At 37.1% G+C, this 24,824-nt stretch overlaps 1 protein-coding gene across 6 annotated transcripts in view; it reads right to left on the bottom strand.

The window, feature by feature from the left end:
- PLCB1 (phospholipase C beta 1) overlaps nucleotides 1–24,824 on the bottom strand; it is a 718,158-nt gene that overhangs the window by 235,386 nt on the left and 457,948 nt on the right. For all 6 annotated transcript variants that reach the window (XM_081292670.1, XM_081292671.1, XM_081292672.1 and 3 more), the window contains one exon: nucleotides 11,702–11,839. In XM_081292670.1, coding sequence (XP_081148796.1) covers nucleotides 11,702–11,839 — 138 coding nt within the window. The remainder of the gene's footprint in view (nucleotides 1–11,701; nucleotides 11,840–24,824) is intronic.

Below are 24,824 nucleotides of genomic sequence, written 5' to 3'. Positions count from 1 at the left end.
CTTTTATGTCTAAGAAAATTCTCCGAGTGTTTCATGTATCACGTTCTAAAACAAACATGGCCTTGGCAGGTCTCTTTGCTTATCCCTCTTAATCTTCTGCTTTCCAACATCATTTCCTAGACTATAATTTATTTTTCTTAAAAACAAAGTTCCCTCCATGCGACAACGTCTCTCCTTTTGTTGGCCTTACCCATGTCAACTACTTGGTAAAGAGGAGCTATTTTAAATTTTCTCAAGAAAGCATGTGTTAGTTAGCTCATGTGTAGGGAGGGCGGCAGTTATAGTCACTCCCCGAGTGGGAGCAAATCTGAGTTTGGGAATGATGGGGAGAATGAAAGTCATTGTAATGAGTACCACCCGCATCCTTCTACTGTGGACCTTGGCAAGTTATGGAGAGACAATTATGCTTCAGAAGACTGAAACAGCCAATCAGCTAAGGGGCCTCAATTTATTTAACTCTAAAAAAAAATTGAGATGAGAGTACATGATGCTCAAAGAATCTATAGCTCTAAAATTTTAAGTGCTTTGTCAGTGTTTTCAAGAGTTTCAAAGCCCCTCATTGTTCTTTTCTTGTACTCCTCTCTCCCTCTTTCTCTCCCTCCTTTGCTTTCTTCCCCCTCTCCATAAGAAATTTATTGAGCACCTACTGCATGCCAACACTAAGTTAGATACTGGGCTCACAAAAATGACCGAGCAATTATTTTTCACTTTCAGCAGTTCATAAATTCAGTATAGGTTATGAGGTACACTGACAGGTAATTATAGAGTGATAAATACAATAGAAAATATACTTGGGGCTGGCTGTGGTGGTACACACCTATTGCTCAGGAGGCTGAGGCAGGAGATGGCAAGTTCAAACCCAGCCTCAGCAAATTAGCAAGGCTCTAATCAACTTAGCAAAACCTTCTCTCAAAATAAAAAGGGCTGGCTATCCTGAGATGTTGCTCAGTATTTAAGCACCCTTGGGTTCAATCCCTGGCACCCAAATAAATAAAATATGCTTGGGGTTCATGAAAGAACAGAGAATAGAACAATGTACCATTTCTGGAATTGAGGGGTAGAAGAGGAGATGGTAAACTATATGGTTAAGTCCCCAAGGAGGTATAGAAATTTCCCTGGGGTACATACTGGAGAAAGGTACTCTAGAATAAAACACACAAGGATTATCAAAACATTAAAAATCTAATTATAAAAGCAGACAAATCACAGGAAGTTAAGAACTGCTGGAGCAGAAAGGTAGGAGGTAAGTGCACAGAATCAGAGGGTAGGTGCTATGTTTGCTTTAGTCACTAATGAATCCCGAGTACCCAGTGAGGTATTTGGCCCCTGGTAGGCTTTTAAAAAATATTTGTTCACTACACAAATAAAGGAAGGAATGAAGTACACACTTTATTCTGTGGGTAATAGAGAATGAAGAGAATGTGGATCATGAGCAGATTTTACTGATATACAGATGGGCAGGCAGGACTGGAAAGCAAAGAGAAGGTTCTAGGAAAGCAGGGAGGGGCTGACAACAGGTGAGACCTGTTGAGGGCCTGAACAAGACAGCAAGAAGAGGGATAAGAAAAGAGATGTGAGAGCTGGTCAGGAAGCTCACAGGGATTGCACGTTATCTGTATGGTGGGCAAGCAACTGGTGTGGATGAAGTTAAGGAAAACATCCAGAACATCTCAAACCACACCTCTCAAAGAACTGAATTAGATTCTCTAACATACTCACAGTTACAGAGGTCCCCTCTAAAATATAGAATTGCAGACAGTCAAGATTGATGTTTAGTGTATAGAAACTATTTTTGGAGAGCTCATTTACTCTGGGACAGCTACTTCAAAATATAATAATGTAATGCACAGAAATTCCCTGCTAAAGACATTTTTGCATGCATGAAATGACATTTAAAAACCCAACTGGCTCAACCAGCTTGGGAAATTCACAATATCTATCAAAGCAGAACATACGAAGATCTATGACCAGCAATTACACTCCCCAGTATATACTCTGCAGAGAGGCAGATGTTTGTAACTGCATTATTTGTAATAGCTCTGAATTGGAAACTGCCTGAGTGTCCATCAACTATAGAATAGATAAATTATTACAGAATACTGTTTAGCAAATGGAAGAAAAACATCAAAACCACAACAAATAGAGAATAATATCATTAAAATCATAAATATAATACTGAATAATAGAAATCAGACCAAAAAACTATGTTGTATGATCCATTTACAGATATTTTTTTAAACAGGTAAAACAATTCTATAATGTTAAAACTCAAAATAAGGGTTTGGTTAATATGGTAGATGTTTTGGGGTCCTGGTGATGCCCAGTTTTTCAATCTGGGTGCTGGGTATGTGGGTGTGTTTCTTTTTCAAAAATCCTTCAGGACATACAGTTTGGATCGGTGCACTCTTTTTTGTTTGTTGTATTTCAACAATTCATTTTAAAAAAAACCTGATTCTTTTCCCATTAGCATAGCTACACAAGAAAAAGGAATTTGTTTTTTCCTATTTATAAATGTGTAAAAAAAATTGTGATTAAAGAAGTAAGGATTGAAAACAATAGAGTCTGCAGATCTGTGTGTAGATAAGTAAACACTAAATTTCCCCTGCATGTCTGTTTTTAGACATCTTGATCTCAATCCATTGGCTCCTTACTGGTCCAATCCACTGCTTCTCATTAGACTGAAGCAACATTTGGACTGAAATTTGACAGGATGAACGGTGGTTGAACAATGTGCATGCCCAGGTGGCCTATCAGAGTTTCAAAATATTTAGGAATTAATAGCAGAGCCTGGATCTCAAATCCTGTCTCTCAGGGTGACAGGCCACCTCATGGATATTGAGCATTGGGCAGTGAGCAAAGGTGGAGTCAGGAGATGAGCTTTGGAGTATGAGGGAAGCAGCCACAGGGGCATTTGTTTCCTGCCTCATCACATAAAACACATAGTCTTGCCTAGAACACCAGCTTCAGCCTTCCTAAAAAGACTTCTACTCATTTTTTTTTTTTTAATCATGGATGATCAGAAAAGGAACCAGAACCCAAATTAAAAACATATTGAAAACCATTTTGGTTTTCTAAATTCAAAACAGGGAAGACATCACCTTTCCTTACTTTGTAGACTGGTGTTCTTCTGTGCTAAATTATGGGACAGATTTCATGACTTGCGGAGATTCTCCAGGCAATGAATGATCTCCTAACACCCGCACATCAGGTTGTTGAGACCTGGAGGTAGGAGCCAGCATATGGCAATCCCTGGAACTACTGCTTCTGGCTCACAGCAACCTACACAATACTGCTTACACTGCATGCCATCAGGGGGTAGGATTCACACCTAGATACCTGTTTCTATGCAGCACCTCCAGAGAATAAACAGAATTATAGGAGAAAGACTGGAAGGGAACAGATAAAGAAAACTATTTTATCTTCAGATGCATTTGCCAATTGAGCATTTTACCTGATGAATCAGCTGGCTCAAAATAACATCATTTTTTTGTGACTAGATGTATATGATCTGTGTTTTATATTTCATGTTCACCTTGCCAGTCAGATCTTTAAAGCAATGCTCTAACTAGTGCTGAAAAGGGCTTAAGAAATAAAACATTCTTTACTCTCTGAATAACTAGAGTCTCCTCTGTCACCTGGAAAAGCCAGGCAATCAGAAAAGAACTACAATTCTTTCCACTACATGTGCCACTTGTCAACATTTTGATCAATGTACTTCACTCACCCTCTTCTGGATGAGAGTTCCACCGCTCATGGCTCAGCCCAGGCCCTCTATGCAAGATGGAATTGAAATACTGTTTTTCGTGTAAGGATCAGACATTATTGGAACGCACTGTTGTGTTCCAATAAAACTTTATTTATAAAAACAGGTAGTAGGTTTGGTGTGGTCGGGCACACCTGTAATCTCAGCATCTTGGGAGGCTGAGGCAGGAGGATTGTGAGTACAAAGCCAGCCTCAGCAATTCAGCAAGCCCTAAGCAACTTAGCGAGGCAGGATCTCAAAATAAAATATAAAAAGGGCTGGGGGTGTGACTCAGTGGTTAAGAGTCCCTGGATTCAATCCCTGATACCAAAAACAAACAAACAAAAAAATAGGTAACAAACTAAACATGGCCCCTGGGTTGTAATTTACTAAGCCTGTACTAAATTCTACTGCTCTTGCCTACTCAGTCAGGCTCCAATGCTTCTACTTCCCTGGATCAGCATTTGGTTTCCTTCTATGGGATCCTTCCCACCAGTCTATAAACATGCCATTGTCACTCACACCTTAAAAACCACCTCTTGACTCACTTCCCCTTCCAGCTGCTTTCCCACATCTCTGATGCTCTTTATATCAAAACTTCTCAAAACAGCAATGTCTTTTGATCTCTTGTTTCCCGCAGGGTTGCCAGCACCCATTCCACTCAGGGCTTGGTCCCTACACTCCTCTCAAGTTGCTCTAATAAGGAAGGACAGAAGAGGCCTTTGCATCATTAGAGCCAATTGCCAACCTTGAGCCTTCATCTTAGCTCAACTAGGAGCAGCAGAATCACTCTCTTCTCCTTAAAATACTGTCTTCACCTGACTTCAACTGACAAAAGTTTGCTGGGTCGCTTCCTGTTGACCTTATCTTTTTCCGATTCTTGCTTATCCCTCCAGGATGGGGTGTTCAAGACTCAAACCTGGGACATGTTCTCCATCGAGGGTCACTTCCTCGTTGATCTCCTCCATTTTATTAATACTATTTCATAACAGATACTTATTTTTGACTTGTTAATACTATGAAATACCCAATGATTCCCAGACTTATATATTATATTTGGCGCTCGACTCCAGGCCCATATAATCAACTGCCTACTAAATGTCTCCACTTGAATATACACTAATAGCCAAAAGTGAACTGAACTGAGTTTGAACTGAGTTTGAACATGACCAAAAGGGCTACATACCTCCAAGTAAAAATTTACTAGATATTGTAGATTAAAATTTCTCCATGTCAGTAAGTAATATTTCTATCTTTCCTGATGTCTGGGCCAAAATTCTGATGATATCTTTGATTTAATTTTCTTTCCCATGCAACATGTAGAACATAAGAAGATGGTGTCAGTTTTACCTTTAAACACACACACACACACACACACACACACATATATGCATGTATGTATCTATACATGTCTATATATTTTATTTTGATATAAAGAGCAGCAGAGACATATATTTGGACTTCTTTTCATCTCCATAGCTCTACCTTGGTTGAAGTCAGTAGCCACTTACTTAAAATATATAATTTCCTAAATTATCTGCTTGTTTTCACTATCGTTCCTCCCTTTGCAGTCCGTTATTGATTAAATGTTAAGTCAGATCATCTCTGTTCTCAGTTCAAAACCCTCTAGTGGCTTCTGACTCACTCATAATAAAAAAAACAAAGTCCTTCCAAAGCCTACACTGCTCTATAGAAATCAGTTTCCCTTGCCTGTTCAATCCCCACTGCTACTATTTTCTCTCAATCTTGCTCACTCTGCTTCTGCCACACTTTTCCTTTGCGGTTCCTAAACACACCAGACAATTCTTGCCTCAGGACCATTGCACTTGCTGTTCCCTCTATGTGGAATATTCTCTCTCCATATATCCTCATGGCTTGCTCTCTTACCCACTTCAGGCCTAAGTGTCACCTTTTTGGAGATAGCTGAATTGACCATCCTATTCAGTGTCCTTTCCCCAGAAATCCCCACCACCACTTCATTTTTTGTTGACATCACTGATTTCCTCCTGATACTTCACATGACTCACTTATTTGTGTTATTTATTGTCTCTCCCTCACTAGAATGTATGCACCACAAGGGAAAGGGCCTTGTCTGTTTTATTCACTGCTTTAACCCCAGCATTTAGAACAGAACTTGGCACTTTATAGAGAGCTTGATAATATTTTGTTAAATAAACACACAAGTAAACAAATCCAAGCTCCCTGTTTCATGGATGAATAATGTGCCCACACTATTGAGGGGCTTGAAGGCTCACACACATTAGTTAGAGGAGTGCAGCTCAGATTTATGAATTACAGACCCTTTCTCTTCCCTTTACTGTGTTCCTTCCTAGAGTTCCCCTCAGGATTCATATTAAAAGCAAAAACTGAGGTTTTTCAGGGGGAGATATTTCATTTGCAGCAATTATGATCTGCAGTGAGAGCCCAGCCAATGTTGGTCTCCCCCAGCATCAATCTCTCAAAGACTTGGTTTGCATTTGTTTAATGAAGGGACTGAAAGATGAGCTTGTAGGACATTGTCTTAGTTTGTGTTCTTCTTGACTTTTATATTTGGCCTGCTTAAGTCACGATTTGTCTTCTCTATTCTTTATTTTTTTTTAAGTTGCATATATAAAAATGGAGACTAGGGGATCTAAGAGGTTTTCTTTTAGAGCATCCTGTCTCCTTTCCCTCTCTAGGGCATGGAGATAATATGGTTACGCCCATGAGCCAGTCAGAGACACAGATAAATGACCATGATTAAACTTTTGAAAAATTCCCACAGTGACCACTGTTTCTTCAAAAATGAAAAAATGTCATGCAGAGAGGTCATGCATCTTAGGCACCCAGAGGACTCCAGGAGGGGTTTGGAAGTGAGAGCACGCAGGAATGTGCTGGGGATGCTGATTCTACTCTGCAAAACAGCATTCCATGCTTTCTCCATTGTGCTTGGTGGTTTTGAGACTTCATTTAAGACAACGTTTTCCATTCTGAATAAGTATCTAGACCCAAAAGCTGCCAAATGGAAGCCCATATGTCATATTCAGTCCATAGTTGTGTTTTGGTTGGCTCACGTGCTAAAGACAATTTGTGCTAATATTTAATATTTCATGTGGATTCTTCATCTCCTTTTAGAGGAAACCCAAAGACCTGGCAACACTGAGCCCACACTTCTTTAAGGAAGAGATCCTCAGGGTACAGTGTCATATAATACCTGCAGTATTGGCACCATCTTGGAACTTGTTTGTTAGAGATGCAATTGCTCAGGCTTCATCCCAGACCTGCTGGAGCTTGAGTCTAACACAGAGTTTTTAATAAGCCACTCAGGCTATTCTTATCCATGCTTAAGTTCCCTACATATTGCTCTGAGACAACAGTTGGTAGGAGCACAATGAGGTTGCTACAATTCCTCCAAATCCCTTCTGTCTTACCTCTGTGCAATGCAGTTATTAATAATATGTGAGGTCCTGTAAGAATGGATGCCAACAACCCTGAAGATAGCCCATACAGCCTCTGAGAATTACTGACTATCCCTGGGCCTTATTCTGTCCTAGGAGTTAACTGACAGATACACAGGGGGTAGTGGCATGGGGATGAAGTACATCAGCACCCCTTGTTGGCGAGGAATCTCAGTGGAGACTGGGCCAAAATTTGGAGGACTAAATGCTCGTCTAAGCCACTGGAAAAAATTAGAGGACAAGAATCTATGATAAATTGATGCTTAAGAGCCCAATTGAAGGTGTAGGAGTTGTGCTTGTGTGGTCATTCAGGTCCAGGGTCTGCACTGGAAGAGGATGAGCAGGAGCCATGAGGAAAGTAAATGCAGTTAGCAGAGACACCCCCCTGAAAGAGGCTAGTGGCTGGCATTGTGGGGTTTTCAAGGAAAACTCAGTCATGGAGACAACAGGGAAGTAGTCCAGCAACTATGTTGTGTCCTCTCAAGAACACCTTGCCCAGGCTTCACCTCTGTTCTCTTCCCTGAGATCATGAGGCAGCCATGTTATCATGGAGCTTATTTTGCCCCTCTTTCCCTATTTTTCCCTTCTTCTGCTGCTGCCTCCTCCAATCCTACCATAAATCATATAGCGGTAAGTGGAGGACCATTGGCAATCAAAGACAGGAGAGGAAAGGACTCTAGGGGCATTCACCACCTCCCCTGCAGTTCTGAAGAGCACCCCAGGGAGGTGTCTGGGAGTTGCACACGTGGTCACAAGCACAGCATACCAACCGGTTCTCAGGGTAACCAAGGTGGCAGAGAGAATGGAAAACAAACCACTTACATTCAAGGGAGACACCCCACCCTCCACCAAGGAAGCAGATGAGCCTGGTTGTCAGGGTACAGAAGGGCTGGCAAATCATGCTGTGTAACAAAAGTGTAATTGCCAGGGACACTACATTCAGAGTTCAATTACAGAAGAAGACGATGAAAGACAGTTTTCCCCTCATACCTGTCTCTTAAAGGATTCACTTGTCTTAAGGTATAAATTAAAAATTCAATTTCAAGTGGTTCAGGAAAGAACAAAATGGCATGTGAATCTAGAATCACATCTTTAGGAAAATTTAAGTCTCAGTTCTAGTTTAAATTTCTCATTGATGCAGGAGAATTCTCGGAAATCTATGATATTGTGGCAACTGAGCAACTTTCCTCAGATTTTCATTTTCTCTGACCAGCCCATAAAGAAGTAATTTTTTCTCCTATATACACACACTCCTGGTTCTCCTCTATTCTTCCACACAGTCCTCCATCTGAGATATGATATGTTCAAAACTTCATTATGAATTATCTGTTTTTTTTTCTTCAAGAATATAGGCCCATAAGGGATTAGTTTTCTTCACTGAAGTGTCCCTAACCCTGGAATTGTGGCTGAAACAGACAAGGAACCCACCCAACAAATGTGTGTTGAATGAATGAAAAATGAGACAAATCTGTCTGTGTACAATCTCTTCTGGAGATGTTTAACGTTTACAGGAGTTTAGGTTTTTTAGCTTTCCATTACTGGGACAAAATACCTGAGAAAATAACTGTTTTGGTTTAGATATTAGGTGTTCCCAAAAGCTCATGTGTGAGACAATGCAAGAAGGATTAGAGGTGAAATGATTGAGTTATGAGAGCCTTAACCTAATCAGTGAATTAATCCCCTGATAGGAATGAACTGAGAGGGAACAGAAGGCAGGTAAGGTGTGATTGGAGGATGGGGGTCCCTGGTGATGTGCTTTTGGTGTTTATATTTTTAATCTAGTGAGTGGAGTCTCTCCCCACCCCCTTCTTTCTCTCTCCTTCCTGTGATGTCTTGAGCCCTTCCCTTCACCACCCTCTTCCACCATGATGGGCTACTTTACCATGAGCCCCAAGTAATGAAGCTGGTGTCCATGAACTGAGACCTCTGAAATCCTGAGCCCCCAAATAATCTTTTCCTCCTTAAAACTGTTCATGTTTTTGTCAGTTCTTTCAGTCACAGCAATGAAGAAGCTGACTAAAACAATAACTTAAGGGAGGAAAGATTTATTTTGGCTCATGGCTTCAGAGGTCCATGATCAGCTGGCTCTATTGCTGAGATGAGGCAGAATATCATGGGGAAAACCTGAGTCTAGGCAAAGCCACTCACCTCATGGTGGCTAGAAAAGAGAAAGAGGGAGAGGGAGAGGGAAAGAGAGAGAGAAAGAGCGGGCAGGAGGAAGGGCTAGAGACAAGATATAGTTTCCAAGGGCATGTTCCCAAGAACCCAATCCCTTTAACTAGATTCTACTCCCTACAATTTCTACCATCTCCCAGTAGAACACTCAGCTATGATTCATGGTGCATTCACTTCCCCAAAGACCCCATTTCTGAGCATTAATGCATTAGGGACCAAGCCTTCAACACATAAGCCTATGAGGGACATTCCAGATCCAAGCTGTTACAGGGGGCTTCTGTTGGCCTTTCCATACAATAAAACAAGACTTGAATACTGGCCCTGTGCTAGGCACAATATACACTGTCCCCAGAAATTAAAAAGAAGATATGATCTTCTGAGATCATACTAACAATTAGAAATATGAAAAATAAATTTCAAGAATAACATGGTGCTTACAAATTTTAACTTTCTGGCTTAGCAATTTCAGTGGGGGAAAATACCCTCAAAATATTACAGCCAGGGAAGTCAAAATATGCTCTGTGGCTTCATTAATTATACCAAGAACTTGAACTAGATGCTGGAAAAATCTTTATAGAGACAGTAATGATGGGAAATATTACAGGTCTCAGAAATCAAACCCCCTTACAGAAAATTAGTGGGCAGGAACTACAGAGAGGAGAAAATTAGATACATTTAAAATATAACTGTAGAAAGGTTTAATGCAATTTAAGATATACAGATTGAGATACAATATAAAAACCTATATTCGTTGTTATTAAAAACATCCCTGAAAGTCACTATCATTTAATGAATGTTTTAACTTGAGATTTAGTGAATCTCATAAATTGGTGATTTTTTTTGAATGGGAATATGATTGTGTTTGGAAAAAGTAATTTAAAAAATATTTTTCAAATTTTTAGCATTTGCTTATATTCATCCATTTGTCTAAGGATCCATCCATACATGGAGAAATGAAGTATATAAACTCAAAAAGGTAACAGTGGGACACTAGAATAACTAGTGTAAGACAAGCACAATGCTGACACATACATAAAGTTCCATTGCACTGAAATGTCTCCAAGTGTAAATTATGCAATAGAAGTAAATGGGTAACTTGGTCATTTGTCAGAGAAAACAGATTGGGTTTGAACACACTTGGAGAGAGTTTCTAAATACCTTAGAGAATTAAAACTGGATGACATTTTATTCATTCTGCTGTAAGAATTAAAGTCAATGTAATGTAAATATTGGAAATAAACCCCTGCCAATAATAATTAATGAATTAAAGGTCAGGCTAGTATATCCGGTGTAGCTCATAAAGTTGTCAGAACACTGAGGATTAGGAAATTATAGATCATAATGCCCAAACAATACACACTGCCCTGGAGTGACCCTGCTACTGTGATCTGTGACCTGAGATACCCTATAAGGGCACGTATAAGATATGCATACTTCAAAGTATTCCTGCTCATCTTCTTAACCCTTGAAGGAATTTGTAGGAAGGACAAGGATCATAACTAGCATTCCATAAAATATGAACATGGAAAAAGAAAGCTCTTTAAATACATTAATTATTGTTTGTATGTGTGTGTATGTATACATGTACTTATATGCATATATATATGTATATGTATATGTACACATACACACACACACACATACACACACACACATATATATATATATATATATATATTTTTTTTTTTTTTAAGGCTTTTGGGCATTTCTAGAGAAAGTATCACACCTGAGTCCAGCTTCTTGTTTGCTGTATTGTACTTATATTCCAGTTATTTCTATATTATTTGAAAGACTCTTTATCTTAGTAGAATAGCAATTCCTTAATGGACAGGGTGTATCTAATTCACCTTCCTAGTCCAGAGTCTAATAAGTACAGTTTTTATTATTTAAAATTTTGTGTTTTTTTCTTCTCTCACATTTTAATTAAATTAATAATATATAAATGGTAGGCAATGTGTTGTCCAGGGACTAAGAATTTAAGAAGGTATTAAAGTTGCCTGCCCTCAAGGAGAGAGTTGAAATGGAAGTAGAGTTAGATAGAACAAGAAGGAATCTGTGATAATAACTTGGGATAGGTGAAATGGAATGTGGTTTTATCTACATTTTATTTTGCAAAGGAATTATATCAGGTGTTTTTTTCCTAGTGGAAAAAAAAGCCCATAATTCAAAATATATACAATTATTGGAAGTGTTTAATTACACTTATACTTGATGACTGATTTATATTTACTTGGAATTTTAGCACAAGTTAAGTATGACAAATATTCAAAGTCTTTCACAGATATTAGTACAATATCACAAGAATTAACACTGAGAAAAGAGCTTCAGAGGTTTCCAGCTACTGTACCTTGGCTACTTCTTCTTGGAAAGCCACGAGATTCAAATGGGAGATATTAACTAGGTCTGGCCCGTACACCACGGTTATCATCCGATGCTCCAAGCGCCCAATGTTCCCCACATCCAGAAGTTCACGTAATTTTGGATCCTGGTAATAAATGTTGAAAAAAATTAGTTTATAACTAGAGATTCCAAAATGACAGCATAACCTCAAACAATTAAAGCCAGAATGACTTCAAAACAAAGTTGCCTTTTATTCTTAATTGAAAAGGGTTGGAAGTGAAGGCCTCCACCTCCAGTGGCCTAGAAGCAATTTGCCCCAACTGTTTGTGGAAAGAGAATTTCTGGCTCAAGACCTATGGTCCTTCACTAAAGTGCCCTTTCTGTCATACTGCCATTCAGCAAAATAGTTATATGTGTCATAATTATCCCTTTATAACCTCCAATCATCCCATGAATTGCATTTTGAAATGAGAAAACTCTACCTCATTCCTTGATTCATGGACATATTGAGACAAAGAAGGTAGTTCTTGTGGTATCAAAAGTCATCATTATGCCTGCTATAGTTTGGATCTTAAATGTCCCCCAGAAGTTCACGTGTTAAAGACTTACTTACTAGCTTGGCACTATTAGGAGATGGCAGGAACTTTAAGAGGTGGAACTTGGTGATCTTAGGTCATTGGAGGCCTGCCTTGAAAGAGATATTGGGGTCTTGGCTCCTCATCTTCCTGTCTTTTTTTTTTTTTCACTTCCTGGTCATGAGGTGAATAGTTTGCTATGCTACATGCTCCTACCACGATGTGCTGCCCACCTCTTGCCAGAGGACTGAAAATAGTAAGTCTCCCTGATCATGGACTGAAATTTCCCAAACTGTAAACCCAAATAAGCCTTTTCTCTTTAAAAGTTGTTTATCTCAGGTATTTAGGATAGTAACATAATGCCATCTAGGGCTGGGGCAGAAACTTAGCCAAGGCTCTTAGAATCTGACACTGAGTACAGATGTCAAGAGATAGGCTATGACAGTGTAGAAAATGACAGCACTTGCCATGAATAGGTTAATTGAAATGCTATGCTCAGAATGTTCTGGGATTTGGAATGCAGGGAACTTCTGCCATCTTTTCAGAGCAAGTTGCATTCTTTGGAACATCATAAGTGAGAATCCCTTGGTGATACAGCCTTTCTGGGAAAGGGAAGTTTCCAAACTTTCAGAACTCAAAAATAAAACCTAAAATAGGGCTTAGTTAACTTGGCTGGATTTATTTTCCTCCCGCAGGACGGGCCCTAAAGGACTTCTCAGTCCATGCAGAAAATTAGCATCAAATCAATCACTTAGCAAATTTGCTGCCAGCTTCTGAACAAGGAATAAACTTGAATTCTTATTTATTTAGCTAAATGCTGGGCCAACAGGGCCTGATTACTGAGGCTGGTTATTCTGACCTCCCTTTTGAGGTTTTATATATATATATATACTGTCCTTACAAAGAAATAGCCGAATTGAAAAACCAAGAAAGTAAACAAAGTCTTTCCAGCTGAGTTACTTTATTTGGTGCCATTAATTCTCTCTTTAGTTAATAAAACTTTTTTCCTCTGTTTGGCTGCACAAAGAGGAACATTTTCAGGTAAGTTATGAAGTGAGAAAACCCCATTTCAAAGCTTTGCCCAATATAACTGAAATCTCAACTGGACTAACAGGTTGAGAGCTTATCAAGTAAATTAGGCCTCCCAGAAAGATCAAAAGCTACCCCAAAGCATCAATTTTCATGACCCAGAAAAGAAGAGGTGTTTTGTAAAAGTTTTATGGAATAAACAGTAAAAGCAAAGAAGGGAATTTTTTTTTTTAACACCCTAGCATTAATGAAAGATTAAAGGAGAATGTTCGGGAAGAATAATCATTTTGCAAAGGCTAATTAAACAAGTATACCAGCTGTTTTGTGAAATGATTAATTGCACTGCAATTTTTGAACACCATTGAGGCAAGGTTAGAGAGAAAACATGCTTGATCGACACTTAGAATTTTTCTTTCTTTTTTCCTTTTTGTATACTTGGAAGAGAAAAATAATTATCTGGAAACATCGAAACTTGTAATTATAAATCACAAGCTTAAAGTCAGTGATTACAGAGCCCATCAATATCTCTACTTCTGTAACATTTAATGGGGAAATATTTGGGTATAAATAGGCTCTGTACTTTGAACTCCTTTTCCTTTCAGTGAGGGCCATGAGAATTACCCTCTGTCTTTTCTTGTCCTAAGCATTTTCTATTAAGTCACTATTACTTTAGTAATTCTCATGTCCATTCAAAACACTTTTGCTAGCAGGGCCTGGTGATACATGCTGGTAATCCAGCTATTTGGGAGACTGAGGCAGGATGTTTGTGAATTCAAGGCCAGCCTGATCAATATAATGAGATCTGTCTCAAAACAAGAAAGGGCTGAGGGCTGAGTGGTAGAGTGCTTTGCCTCTCAAGTGCACTGCCCTGGGTTCAATTCCTAGCATCAAACATACCAAAAGAAAAAAAAAAATGAAAACATTAACAAAAAAACACTTGTTCTCAAATAGTTGACTACCTAAAGAGTTCTAGTTTTCAGCATTATGGGGAAAAAATATGAGGGTTACAGGTTCACTTGAATTATCATAGAGGAACTAAAAACCAGTAGAAATCACCTGGAGGGAGTGCCCTTAATATAAAAGAATTCTGGAAAAGAGCTGAAATCCACACAGTCAACAAGAATTGATAAGAAAGATGATCAACTCTTTGTGACAACTTTGTTCAATTTTCCCACTAATGGTTGTACAGGTATATTTAAAAAGACTCTCAGCATTTATGAAATTAGAAGTTTATAGTAAAGTACTGAGAAATAATGAAACAGGCTGTTAAAATGAAGCTGATGACTGAATTGGAGGCGTAGGAAGTTGGGGATTCAATTGTATATAAGTCTGTACTTCTAGGATGATTATATCACATATAATTGTTTTGGTTTGGTTTTAGTACCAGGGATTGAACCCAGGGGCATTCTACCACTAAGCCACATTCCACATCATCAGCCTTTTAATTTTGTATTTTGAGACAGGGTCACTCTAAATTGCTAAGGCTGACCTCAAACTTGTGATCCTCCTGCCCAGTTTCCTGAGTTGCTAGAATTAAAAGGCTTGCACCACTGTGTTCAGGTATACCATAAAGATTTAAAAAGGATTACTGAGCATGAGTCAGAGGAACAGTGAGATTTGAGAAAAATATTCTCAAGAGAAAAGATATTTTTATATCATGTAGCTCTGGATACAATGAAATAATTCAAGGTAAATGATTTAGACATCAAGTATGTGTTTCCCCATGGAGTATGCTGATTCAAAACTATATTTAACTATTTTTCCCACCATTGATTGTTTAACATTATATCTTTTTTTCATCTATTTCATTTATATAAACAACAAACTGGGTTAGGTCAGAATTCTTCTTTAAGTAACAATTTATTTTTTTCTTTTTACCTGTACTAATACTTTTTCAAATTTCAAACACAGTTCCTATTCGAGCATCATTGACATGTGAAGGGTATAATGAAAATGATATTAATTTCTTCCAGTGCCAAAAGTTGTTCTTAGCCATTTTCAGATCATCAGAGAATATACAAAGGGAATTATCTGGAATGATGAACTGCAAAAGCACATTTGGAGGACCTTACAGATGGAAAGAATTTAATGGATACAGATGTCTAAAAATTCATCATTTCTGAAGCAGTCTCAGATCTAAAAAAATGAGTGGCCATCTTCCAAACACAAACAAACAAAATCAGAATAGCAACAATAACAAAGGCCTATAGACAGTTTTCTGTGAACTACCGTGTCCCTAAAATCTATTCTATCAAGCGCTTTTATGTATGCATGAATTTTGATGATTGAACCTGCCAATAAATTTCCAGAGAAGGAGTTACCTACCTAGGTTACTAGCAGAAGTAAGTGCATCTCTCTGTCCCTACAATTGACATAAATGCTGTGGATATTAAAAATGCATCTCTTTGGCTCTACAATTGACATAAATGCTGTGGACATTAAAAACAAATAAATAAAAATAGAAAAAAATGAGCTATCTCCACAACTCTGCAAAAACATGCATTTCAAGTTGAAGAACACCAAAGCATATAACTCAGAAATACGTAAGAGGTGAAGCCAACTTGGAATTTTCTACTTTTCCCCTATCTGTCATTCAAGGGTTGCTTTTGGCAGAGAATATACTCCATGTATCTCCACAGTTAAAATTAATCAGACCAACTAGGAATTCTGGCACTTCTAATGTAACTCCACTTTTAAAGTTAAATCCTAGATAATCTCTATTCCCATAAGAGTTACAAAATAGAGACTAAGTAAATTCATTTTCTCTCAATGATCAAGATTCATGATTGAATTACTTCATGCCCTTTGCAAAGAGAGTTGAGTTTACTCACTAGTGTTTGCCATTCCTATGTAACTAAAGAAAGTATAGATGGTTCTCCACTTAAGAATGGAGGACTCAATTTCTGCATGTTTCTGTAATTATAATATACAACTTAACACATTAGAGATTGATGGAAAGAATAAACACTAGCTAAGGAATGATTGCTCAATAAGTGTTAAATGCCAGTTTGAACCCACCCTCCTTAATTTGACTTTTTAAAAAAGCTATTTTATTTGTATAAAATATCATGAAATGTACCTTTTTTGGATATTAGGCATATTAAAAATTTGTTAGGATGAATCTGTGTGTGTGTGTGTGTGTGTGTATGTGTGTGTATGTATATGTACATTACTGGGGATTGAACATAGGGGTGTCCTACAACTGAACTACACCCCCAGCCCTTTTTAAAAATTTGAATTTTAGGGGCTGGGGATGTGGCTCAAGTGGTAGCGCGCTCGCCTGGCATGTGCGCGGCCCGGGTTCGATCCTCAGCACCACATACAAATAAAGATGTTGTGTCCACGGAAAATTAAAAAATAAATATTAAAAACAATCCTCTCTCTCTCTCTCTCTCTCTCTCTCTCTCTCTCTCTCTCTCTTTAAAAAAATATTTTAAAAAAATTTGAATTTTGATACAGGATCTTGCTGAGTTACCAAGACTGGCTTCATAGTTGTGATCTTCCTACCTCAGCCTCCCCAGCAGCTGGGATTACAGGCATGTGCCCCTGGGCCCAGCAGATTATTTTTTCTTAGCTTATAATACAATATTCTCTATCTGTATTACCATTTTGTGGATGCAACTTTAATCCACAATTTATATGAAAGTCTTTCCATTAACTCTGTAAGATAATCAGAAATAAAAAAGATAGATTCTTAACTATACTTAAGTGGGATCCGTATAAAAATAGGCAAGTGTTTCAATTGGCAGAATAAAAAATAAATGAGCATCCATCCGAGTCATCTCCTGAAGTAGTATTTTAGGCAGTTCATTAAAAACATAAAATAATCCATATGCTAAATTAAAAGAGGAAAAAAAATAAGGTCTGATGACACTAGTTGCTTTCCTAGGAAAGAATGGAAGCTAAATGGTCAAGTTTAATTATCGTTTTTCCAATCATCCTTACTGAAAGTAAAAGTGCATGAAGTGTATAGCAGTTTTTTTTTGAGTAAATGGAGAAAGTGGTTAGCTTTCCCCTCATTATGTTGTCAGTGTTTGTCAAACTTTAAAATTCTAAAGTATTGATGGCTTGTCACTCATGTTTTAAACTCTCTCCACCCTCTTCTGCAGTCTTTACATATGTAACCACCTGACTGCCAGCAAAATTCCTAGGCACCTCTGCAGTGAATGCATAAAACCCACATGCCCTAGGGGGAATGGCAAGTGCAAAGAACAAAATGAGGGGTCATCTGTTCCTTCACATTTAAATTACCAATAGATGGCAAAACACTACAGCCCTCTTCAGCCTTCAGTTGAGGCCAGTACTTCTAGGTAATTTTAAATATCTACCTGCCCAAGCTTTAGAAGAAGAATAATGATATGTTTTTGTTAAGAGAATGTACACATACTTTTCATGATTTTGCCTCATCTTCCTGACTCGTGAGATTTTTTTCTCCCCATTTTGTAAAAACATCTGCTTCCTACCATGGTACTTTACTAGAGTTAGATGTTGCCAAGGGAACTTCTAGAAACTCAGAGCATAATTTAAAATCAAACGTCAAAAATGCAGGCCTGATCATAATAATGACCAACACAAACAATATTCCCTTTGTTGGGAAATCTCTGTGTTTGTGTGTGTCTCTCTCTCTGTGTAGGCTTGTGGAGGGAGGTGCATTCTGCTTTTCTGGCTTTGAGTGTTGGCTCTGTCATTTAAAGCAATGTGACCTTAAAAAGTTTCATTAACCATTCTGTGACTCAGTTTTCTCATCTGTGAAATGATGATAATCCTAGTGCCTCCTTAATAAGAGCTTTATGGGAAATAAATGAATCATTATACATTAAGTGCTGACAGCAGCATCTAACACACTGAATAGTCAAAGACTAAACCAACAGTTGGAAAATAAAAGACAACATAGGAGCATGTATTGGATAATTTAATCTCTTAAAAGAACTGGAAGATTTTATTATATATATATATACACACACATATATATATTATATGTATTTATGACTTTGAGATGTGTCAATCAATACATGTATTTTAAACACATGCATTTGCATTATATATTTCCTTTAATTCACTCTACCATGGGAAAGGGAGTTTAAGGAGAGATAAAGGAGAAGTCATTTCCAGAACTTTTCAGTTCTTCCATTTAACTGGCTTTAAAACTTAGGCAACATAGTCTATCTGAGATTTTGACTTTCTGCACAGGGTAGATGATAATAGCAATGCCAGCGTGCCTTAAAGCTTTAGTGTGATGATCAAAATTAAACCTGCAAACTGATACGTGCCTCATGCACATGAAATATTAATATATTTTTGTGGAGACTACCATGATTACTTATTTTAAGGATGCCATGAAATATTGCATTGAGATAAATGTTAGCTGCTACTTTCAAAATTATAAATGCTTTTGAAAGTTAAAAGGAGGGAAATTTTCTCATCAATTCAATACAAATAATGAAGGGGTTTAAAGTAGATGGATAATTTATCTATAAATGTCTAAATAGAGATGCATGTGTTTGCTGAAGGTTCTATGATATTTAAGATTAACTATTATTTGATTTTCAATTTATATCTGTTTTCTGATTAAATATTTGGTTTTCATATTTGTTTCTTTTATTTACATCTGTTTTCTAACTCTAGATATATATGAATTAACTACATTCCATAAGATATAAAGATCAATAATGTATCATGCCATCAGAATGTCAGGGATATAAAGGTCTTTACAATTCAAAGTCTTGAGGAGGTTTGATTTCTTCTTTCATAAGGAACAACTAGTAGTATCTAAATAAGTCCTATTTTTTGTGTGTGCACTTCTCTTCGGAAATAAGCAACCGTCTTCTAAAATTCCTTACTATTAATCCATTAAAACATTTATGCCTGAAGACCAAAGCTGTCATTTTTAAGACCTCAACTTTCAATGAGAAAAGAGCATCTTGAGAGTTATATGATTGTGACTATTCAGTAAGATTAGGCAGGTTAATGATGCCTGTGCTATAAAAGAATCACCAGAATTACTTTCACAATTCTAAACAGGGAATTTAAAAAAGGGAATTTAAGAAGTGTAAAGTTCTCTTAATTTTACAAATTTTTCCCAAAGTATTAAGTATAGCTAGGATATTATTAGTAATTTCTTTGCATTTTAATTTTCGACCTGTATTGATAAATTTTTAGGCAATTGTTTTTTCCTTTGTTCTCAAATTTCATTTGTTCTTTTTCAACATTTTTTTCCTCCATTCACCTCTTTTTTTAAAAAAATATTCATTTTTTAGTTATAGGTGGACTCAATATCTTTATTTTATTTGTATATGGTGCTGGGGATCGAACCCAGTGCCTCATGCATGGTAGGCGAGTGCTCTACCTCTGAGCTACAGCCCCAACCCCATTCACCTCTTTTCAGCCATCCTTTCTCTTTGCTAGCAAAAGTTTTCCCAGGGGATTTTGTAAATCCATTGGAAATTGAGAAGTCAAGTATTGTTACATCTTCCTAAAAATACGCCTTTTTGTTTTCTTATTTTGGTATTGAGGATTGAAGCCAGGGGCACTCATCACTCAATTACATCCCCCAGAGCTTTTTATTTTTCTATTTTGTGGAGGCCGGACACAATCTTACAATCTTTCTGCCTCAGCCTCCCAAGTTGCTAGATTTACAGGTGTGAGCCACTGGGTCCAGCATGTATTAAAAGATGACATTTAATACATAAAATATATTTAGGTGAAATGTAATGTTACCCAGCTTCATATCAAGAGAATTCAAGCAATCCCAATGTCAAAGATTGAATGAAATGATTCTAATTCTTGACTCTAATTGATTTACTCACAAATTTGCTATATGATTCATTTATGGCAAACTTACAGTTTAGATGTGGTGTTCCCCAAAAGTTCACACGTGAGACAATGCAAAAAGATTCAGAGGAGAAATGATTGGATTGTAAAAGTCTCAACCCAATCAGTTAATTCTGATAAAATTAACTGAATGGTTGGGTGTGGCTAGAAGAGAAGGAAATTGGAATGTCTTGGGGTATATATTTGTATCTGGTGAGTGGAGTCTTTCTCTCTGCCTCCTGGTCACCATGATGTGAGCTCTTCCTTCTGCCACTCTCCCCTGCCATGATGTTCAGCCTCACCTCGAGCCCAAGGAATGGAACTGGCCTTCTATGGACTAAATTCTAGCATTTACTGATGTCTGTGAGGTGAACAGTCTCACCATTAGCAATTTCAAGTTATCCACATGACACAACTGAGTTTGGAGTTGAAAAGAGATTAGTAGTAGCACACTATCATATAGCATTTAACTGTACAGCTATAAAAGATACAATGAGCCTCAAGATCACATATAATAATAACATTTAATAACATAATTAGGAAGTGATGAGTTTAAGTATTTTTTAAGGGTGTCTTTAATATCATTTACTTGGTTGAATGTGTCTATTATTTAGTTTATAATAATGTCTGTGTTCAACCTTCACTCACAAATTTAGCAAACATTCAACTATTACCTATCATGAACAGGCTGGCTCCAGCACATCACTGGTTGCATCTGTAAGTTAAAACTTGACCTAAAGAGAGAATCTATGCTACTAGGAAGCAGGGAGCAACCTCAATTTAAACAGAATTACCTCAAATCTCCATAGGCATCAATTTTCCCGTTTTAGCCCTCCTCTGGCTTTTTTCTTCTGGGAAGATTACTTCATGATTGGATTGCCTGACTGTCACAAATCTCTCTTTCTCAGGCATTCTCTGAGATATGTAAGAGAATCCTACTCTGAGTATTCCCCAAGTATGGTCCTTCTGGGCAGAGTCCAGCTTCCTGGGTTCGTTCGTTCTCTCTCTCTCTCTCTCTCTCTCTCTCTCTCTCTCTCTCTGTAATTTTTTAAAAATTTATATATGACAGCAGAATGCATTGCAATTCTTATTACCTGTATAGAGAACAATTTTTCATATCTCTGGTTGTATATATACAATATTCACACCAATTCATGTCTTCATACATGTACTTTGGATAGTAATGATCATCACATTCCACCATCATTAATTACCCCTTGCCCTCCAACCCCTCTGCCCTATCTAGAGTTCGTCTATTCCTCCCATGCTCCAAAAGTTCATTGCATGGAGTTCATTCCTTAAAAGAAAAAACAGTCAACAAATAAATGATTTAACACTACATCTCAAAGCCCTAGAAAAAGAAGAACAAATCAACACCAAAAGCAGCAGAAGATAGGAAATAATTAAAATCAGAGCTGAAATCAATGAAATTGAAACAATTCTTTTGTTTCAATTGGTGCTTTTCAATTGTTTCTTACAATTGAAAAAAAATTGACAGAACAAAAAGTTGGTTCTTTGAAAAAATAAACAAAATTGGTAGACCCTTAGCAATGCTAATGAAGAGAAAACTCAAATCACTAACTTACGTGATGAAAAAGGAAATAACACAACAGACACTGCAGAAATATAGACAATAATTAGAAATTATTTTGAAAACCTGTACTCCAATAAAATAGAGAATATCAAAGGCGTTGACAAATTTCTATAGTCATGTAATTTGCCCAAAATTGAATCAGGATGATATACACAATTTAAACAGATCAATTTCAAGTGACAAAATAGCAGATGCCATCAAAAGTCTACCAACCAAGAAAAGCTCAGGACTGGATGGGCTCTCTTCCAGTAGGGGTGGGTCTTGGACTAATATGTTAAAATACAATGGAGACCAACTTAAAGGGAAATACAATTAGGGCACTCCCAAAGTATAACTGTACTTTCTTCTGATGAAAGAATCTATTTCTCTGGGAACAGTCTCCTGTGCACCAGTGCCCAAAGGACCCTTTACAGAAGATTCATCACTTTTCTTGTTTTTGTAGGCATCTGACTCCTAGTCTTTAATCATCTACTGAATAAGTGTTTAAGCCTCTACTGTTTACCTGTCATTGTGAAGTTGATGCAGTTGCACTGGTGAACAAAAATGTATTCTATACACCTTGGTGGTGCTTACAATCTGGTAAGAAAATAGGCATTGAAAGAATCAAAGAGTCTCATTAAAAAGAGCAAGAGAGTATGGTAGGGACCTCTAATATAATTAATGATGTCAGGGAGAGCTTCCCTAAAGAACTACTTGATGAGCTGAAATTTGGAAAATCTGAAAGAGTCTTAATAAGATGAGGGAGGGTAGTTAGAAGCATTTCCAGCAGGGGAAAAGCATATATGAATGCCCTGAGGTAGGAGGAAGAGTAGCAAGTGTGAAAAAGTCTAAACTACTAGAAGAGGTCAGGTGGGGAAACGCAAGAGACAGACAGAGGGCCAAACTACTCAAGGAGGTATGAGCTGTTCTCATTAAGACATTTTCTAAACCCTTAAGCAAGATAAGCCATTGAATGGTTCAAGCCAGGAAAAGTTATGATGCCATTAGAGAAAGTCAGGATGCTATTGGCTCAAATATGGGACTGTTTGGAGGGGAAGCACCTGCAGCATTTCAGGTAGGAGAGATTTGTAGCGTGGGCCTGGGGTATAGTGGTATAATTGGACAAAATGGTGAGATAAGTAAGAGGCAATATAAGTTGAACTTGATGTGATTGGGTATTGGGGTTGAAGAGATGGATATGTCAGCAATATCCCAATTTCTGAACTGCACAATTGAGAAAATGATGCTATAGTCAAGAGAGACAAAGATGCTTGAAGAGAGATTAGATATGGTCATGAGTTTTCTTTTTGATATGCTAAGTCTGCTGGGTTTGCAAGGCTATTCCTATTGCAGAAAATAAATCCCACTGGAAAGGTTGTATCTACCAGAAAGTGGTTATGGAAAACAAAGCCCCTGATTTCAGTTTTATTCTGGATAGAATTCTCAATGCAAAAGCAACCTGTAGAGCAATATGACAAATATATTTGTTACACATTTTCCTCTTCCATCAATTTCAGGTCATTGTATTTTCACCCCACAATTATTATTATTATATTTTTTTATTCTCCCTTTTAACTAATTTTTTGTTTATCAAAATATACCCCAGGAAAAGTGAATGGAGTATAGATTTCCTTTACTGAAAAAATAGCTTCTAAAGAGTCTCAGAGAAGTGACACATTTTGGATAAGTCTCCATAGAAGATAGATGTTGAAGATTTCTATGCATTGTTGCTTTCAAGAGTGGAAAGGGACACTTTAATAATAAAGGCACTTTATCAAACCATTGATTTCTAAGGCCATTGTGTTTTATGTAGGTGGTTTTGAATAGTGATTTATAACTAACAATGCATCTTCAGTGTTACGTATTAGATGTTCCTTTACACATAACAAAAGAAGTATAAATCATTGTCTTCCTATAAATTTGATTTTCTCAAATCAAAGTGGTTTGCAAAATTCTTAAATATTTTAGTAGAATATTCAAGGCAGCATATGTCACAGAAATAATTTAATTACATAGGATGGAACTGCATATAGCTTGTAAAAGTGACATTTATGAAGCATTTTAAAGGATAAATTACAACATGCATGGTAAGAACATTCAACTATTACCTGTCATAGTAAAAACATTAAGAATTGGTACCCAAGATATTGATCCTGTGAAGATAGAGAACAAGGAAATGCTACACAATATTAGTAGTGCTGATTTCTTACATCGTGAGATCATGCATGACTTTGTATCAGATGAAAGAAGCTTCTGATTGCAAATCAATTGCATACTTTACTAAAAGTTCAAGCAATTTAGAAAAGTGTAATGGAATGAACGGAAGTTTGAATCCTACCAGCCATAAGCAACCATGGATAACATGATGAAGAACATTTTTCCAGAACAGTGCTGTCTAATGGAACTTATGATAATGAGGAAAATATTCTATATCTGTTTCCTCAATATTGGAGCCACTAGCCACATGTGGCTATTGAATGATTGAAACATTGCTAATAAAACTAGGCAACTAAATTTTTAATTTGATTAAATTAAATTTAAATGTGTTTGAATTAGATTAAGACTACGTTGTTGAAGAACAGTGAGGTTCCAGCCATTTCTTTACACAGCCACACAAGTGTGCAAATAATTTTACTTTCCTCATTTCTTATTGGTGAGTTATAGTTGTACCTACTGATGGGATTTGTTGTTATATATTCATACATGCACACAATATAACAATATAATCTGGCCAAAATACTCACTCTGTAGTATTTCCTTACATATCTCATCATTGTATAGATTTTACTATCACAAGCAATTTTCATTGAACGTCCTTGTGCACATAGTAATATTTTTGATGGATAATCTACTTTGGATAAATCTACAGAATAAAAACTGAAAAGTCAAAAGAAAGGTATTGATATTGCCACTTATGATACAGATGGCCTGATGTCCTCTGAAGAGTGTTAACTAGTTTATGTCCCCATAAATAGCATATGAGGTCACTATCATGGTTTATTTCCAAATTTTTCACCCTTAGCAGTCCATTGAAAGAAAAACTGTATCCTGTTATTGTTTTCTTTTTCTTATATTTTTTTCCAGTACTGGGATTGAACCCAGCGGGGCTTCACCATTGAGCTATATCCCCAGTACATTTTATT

This window comes from Spermophilus citellus, assembly GCF_964194105.1.
Source record: "Spermophilus citellus genome assembly, chromosome: 4".
NCBI lineage: Eukaryota > Metazoa > Chordata > Mammalia > Rodentia > Sciuridae > Spermophilus > Spermophilus citellus.
Note: the sequence above shows the minus strand (reverse complement) of the source record. Positions and strands in the feature narration are given on the sequence as shown.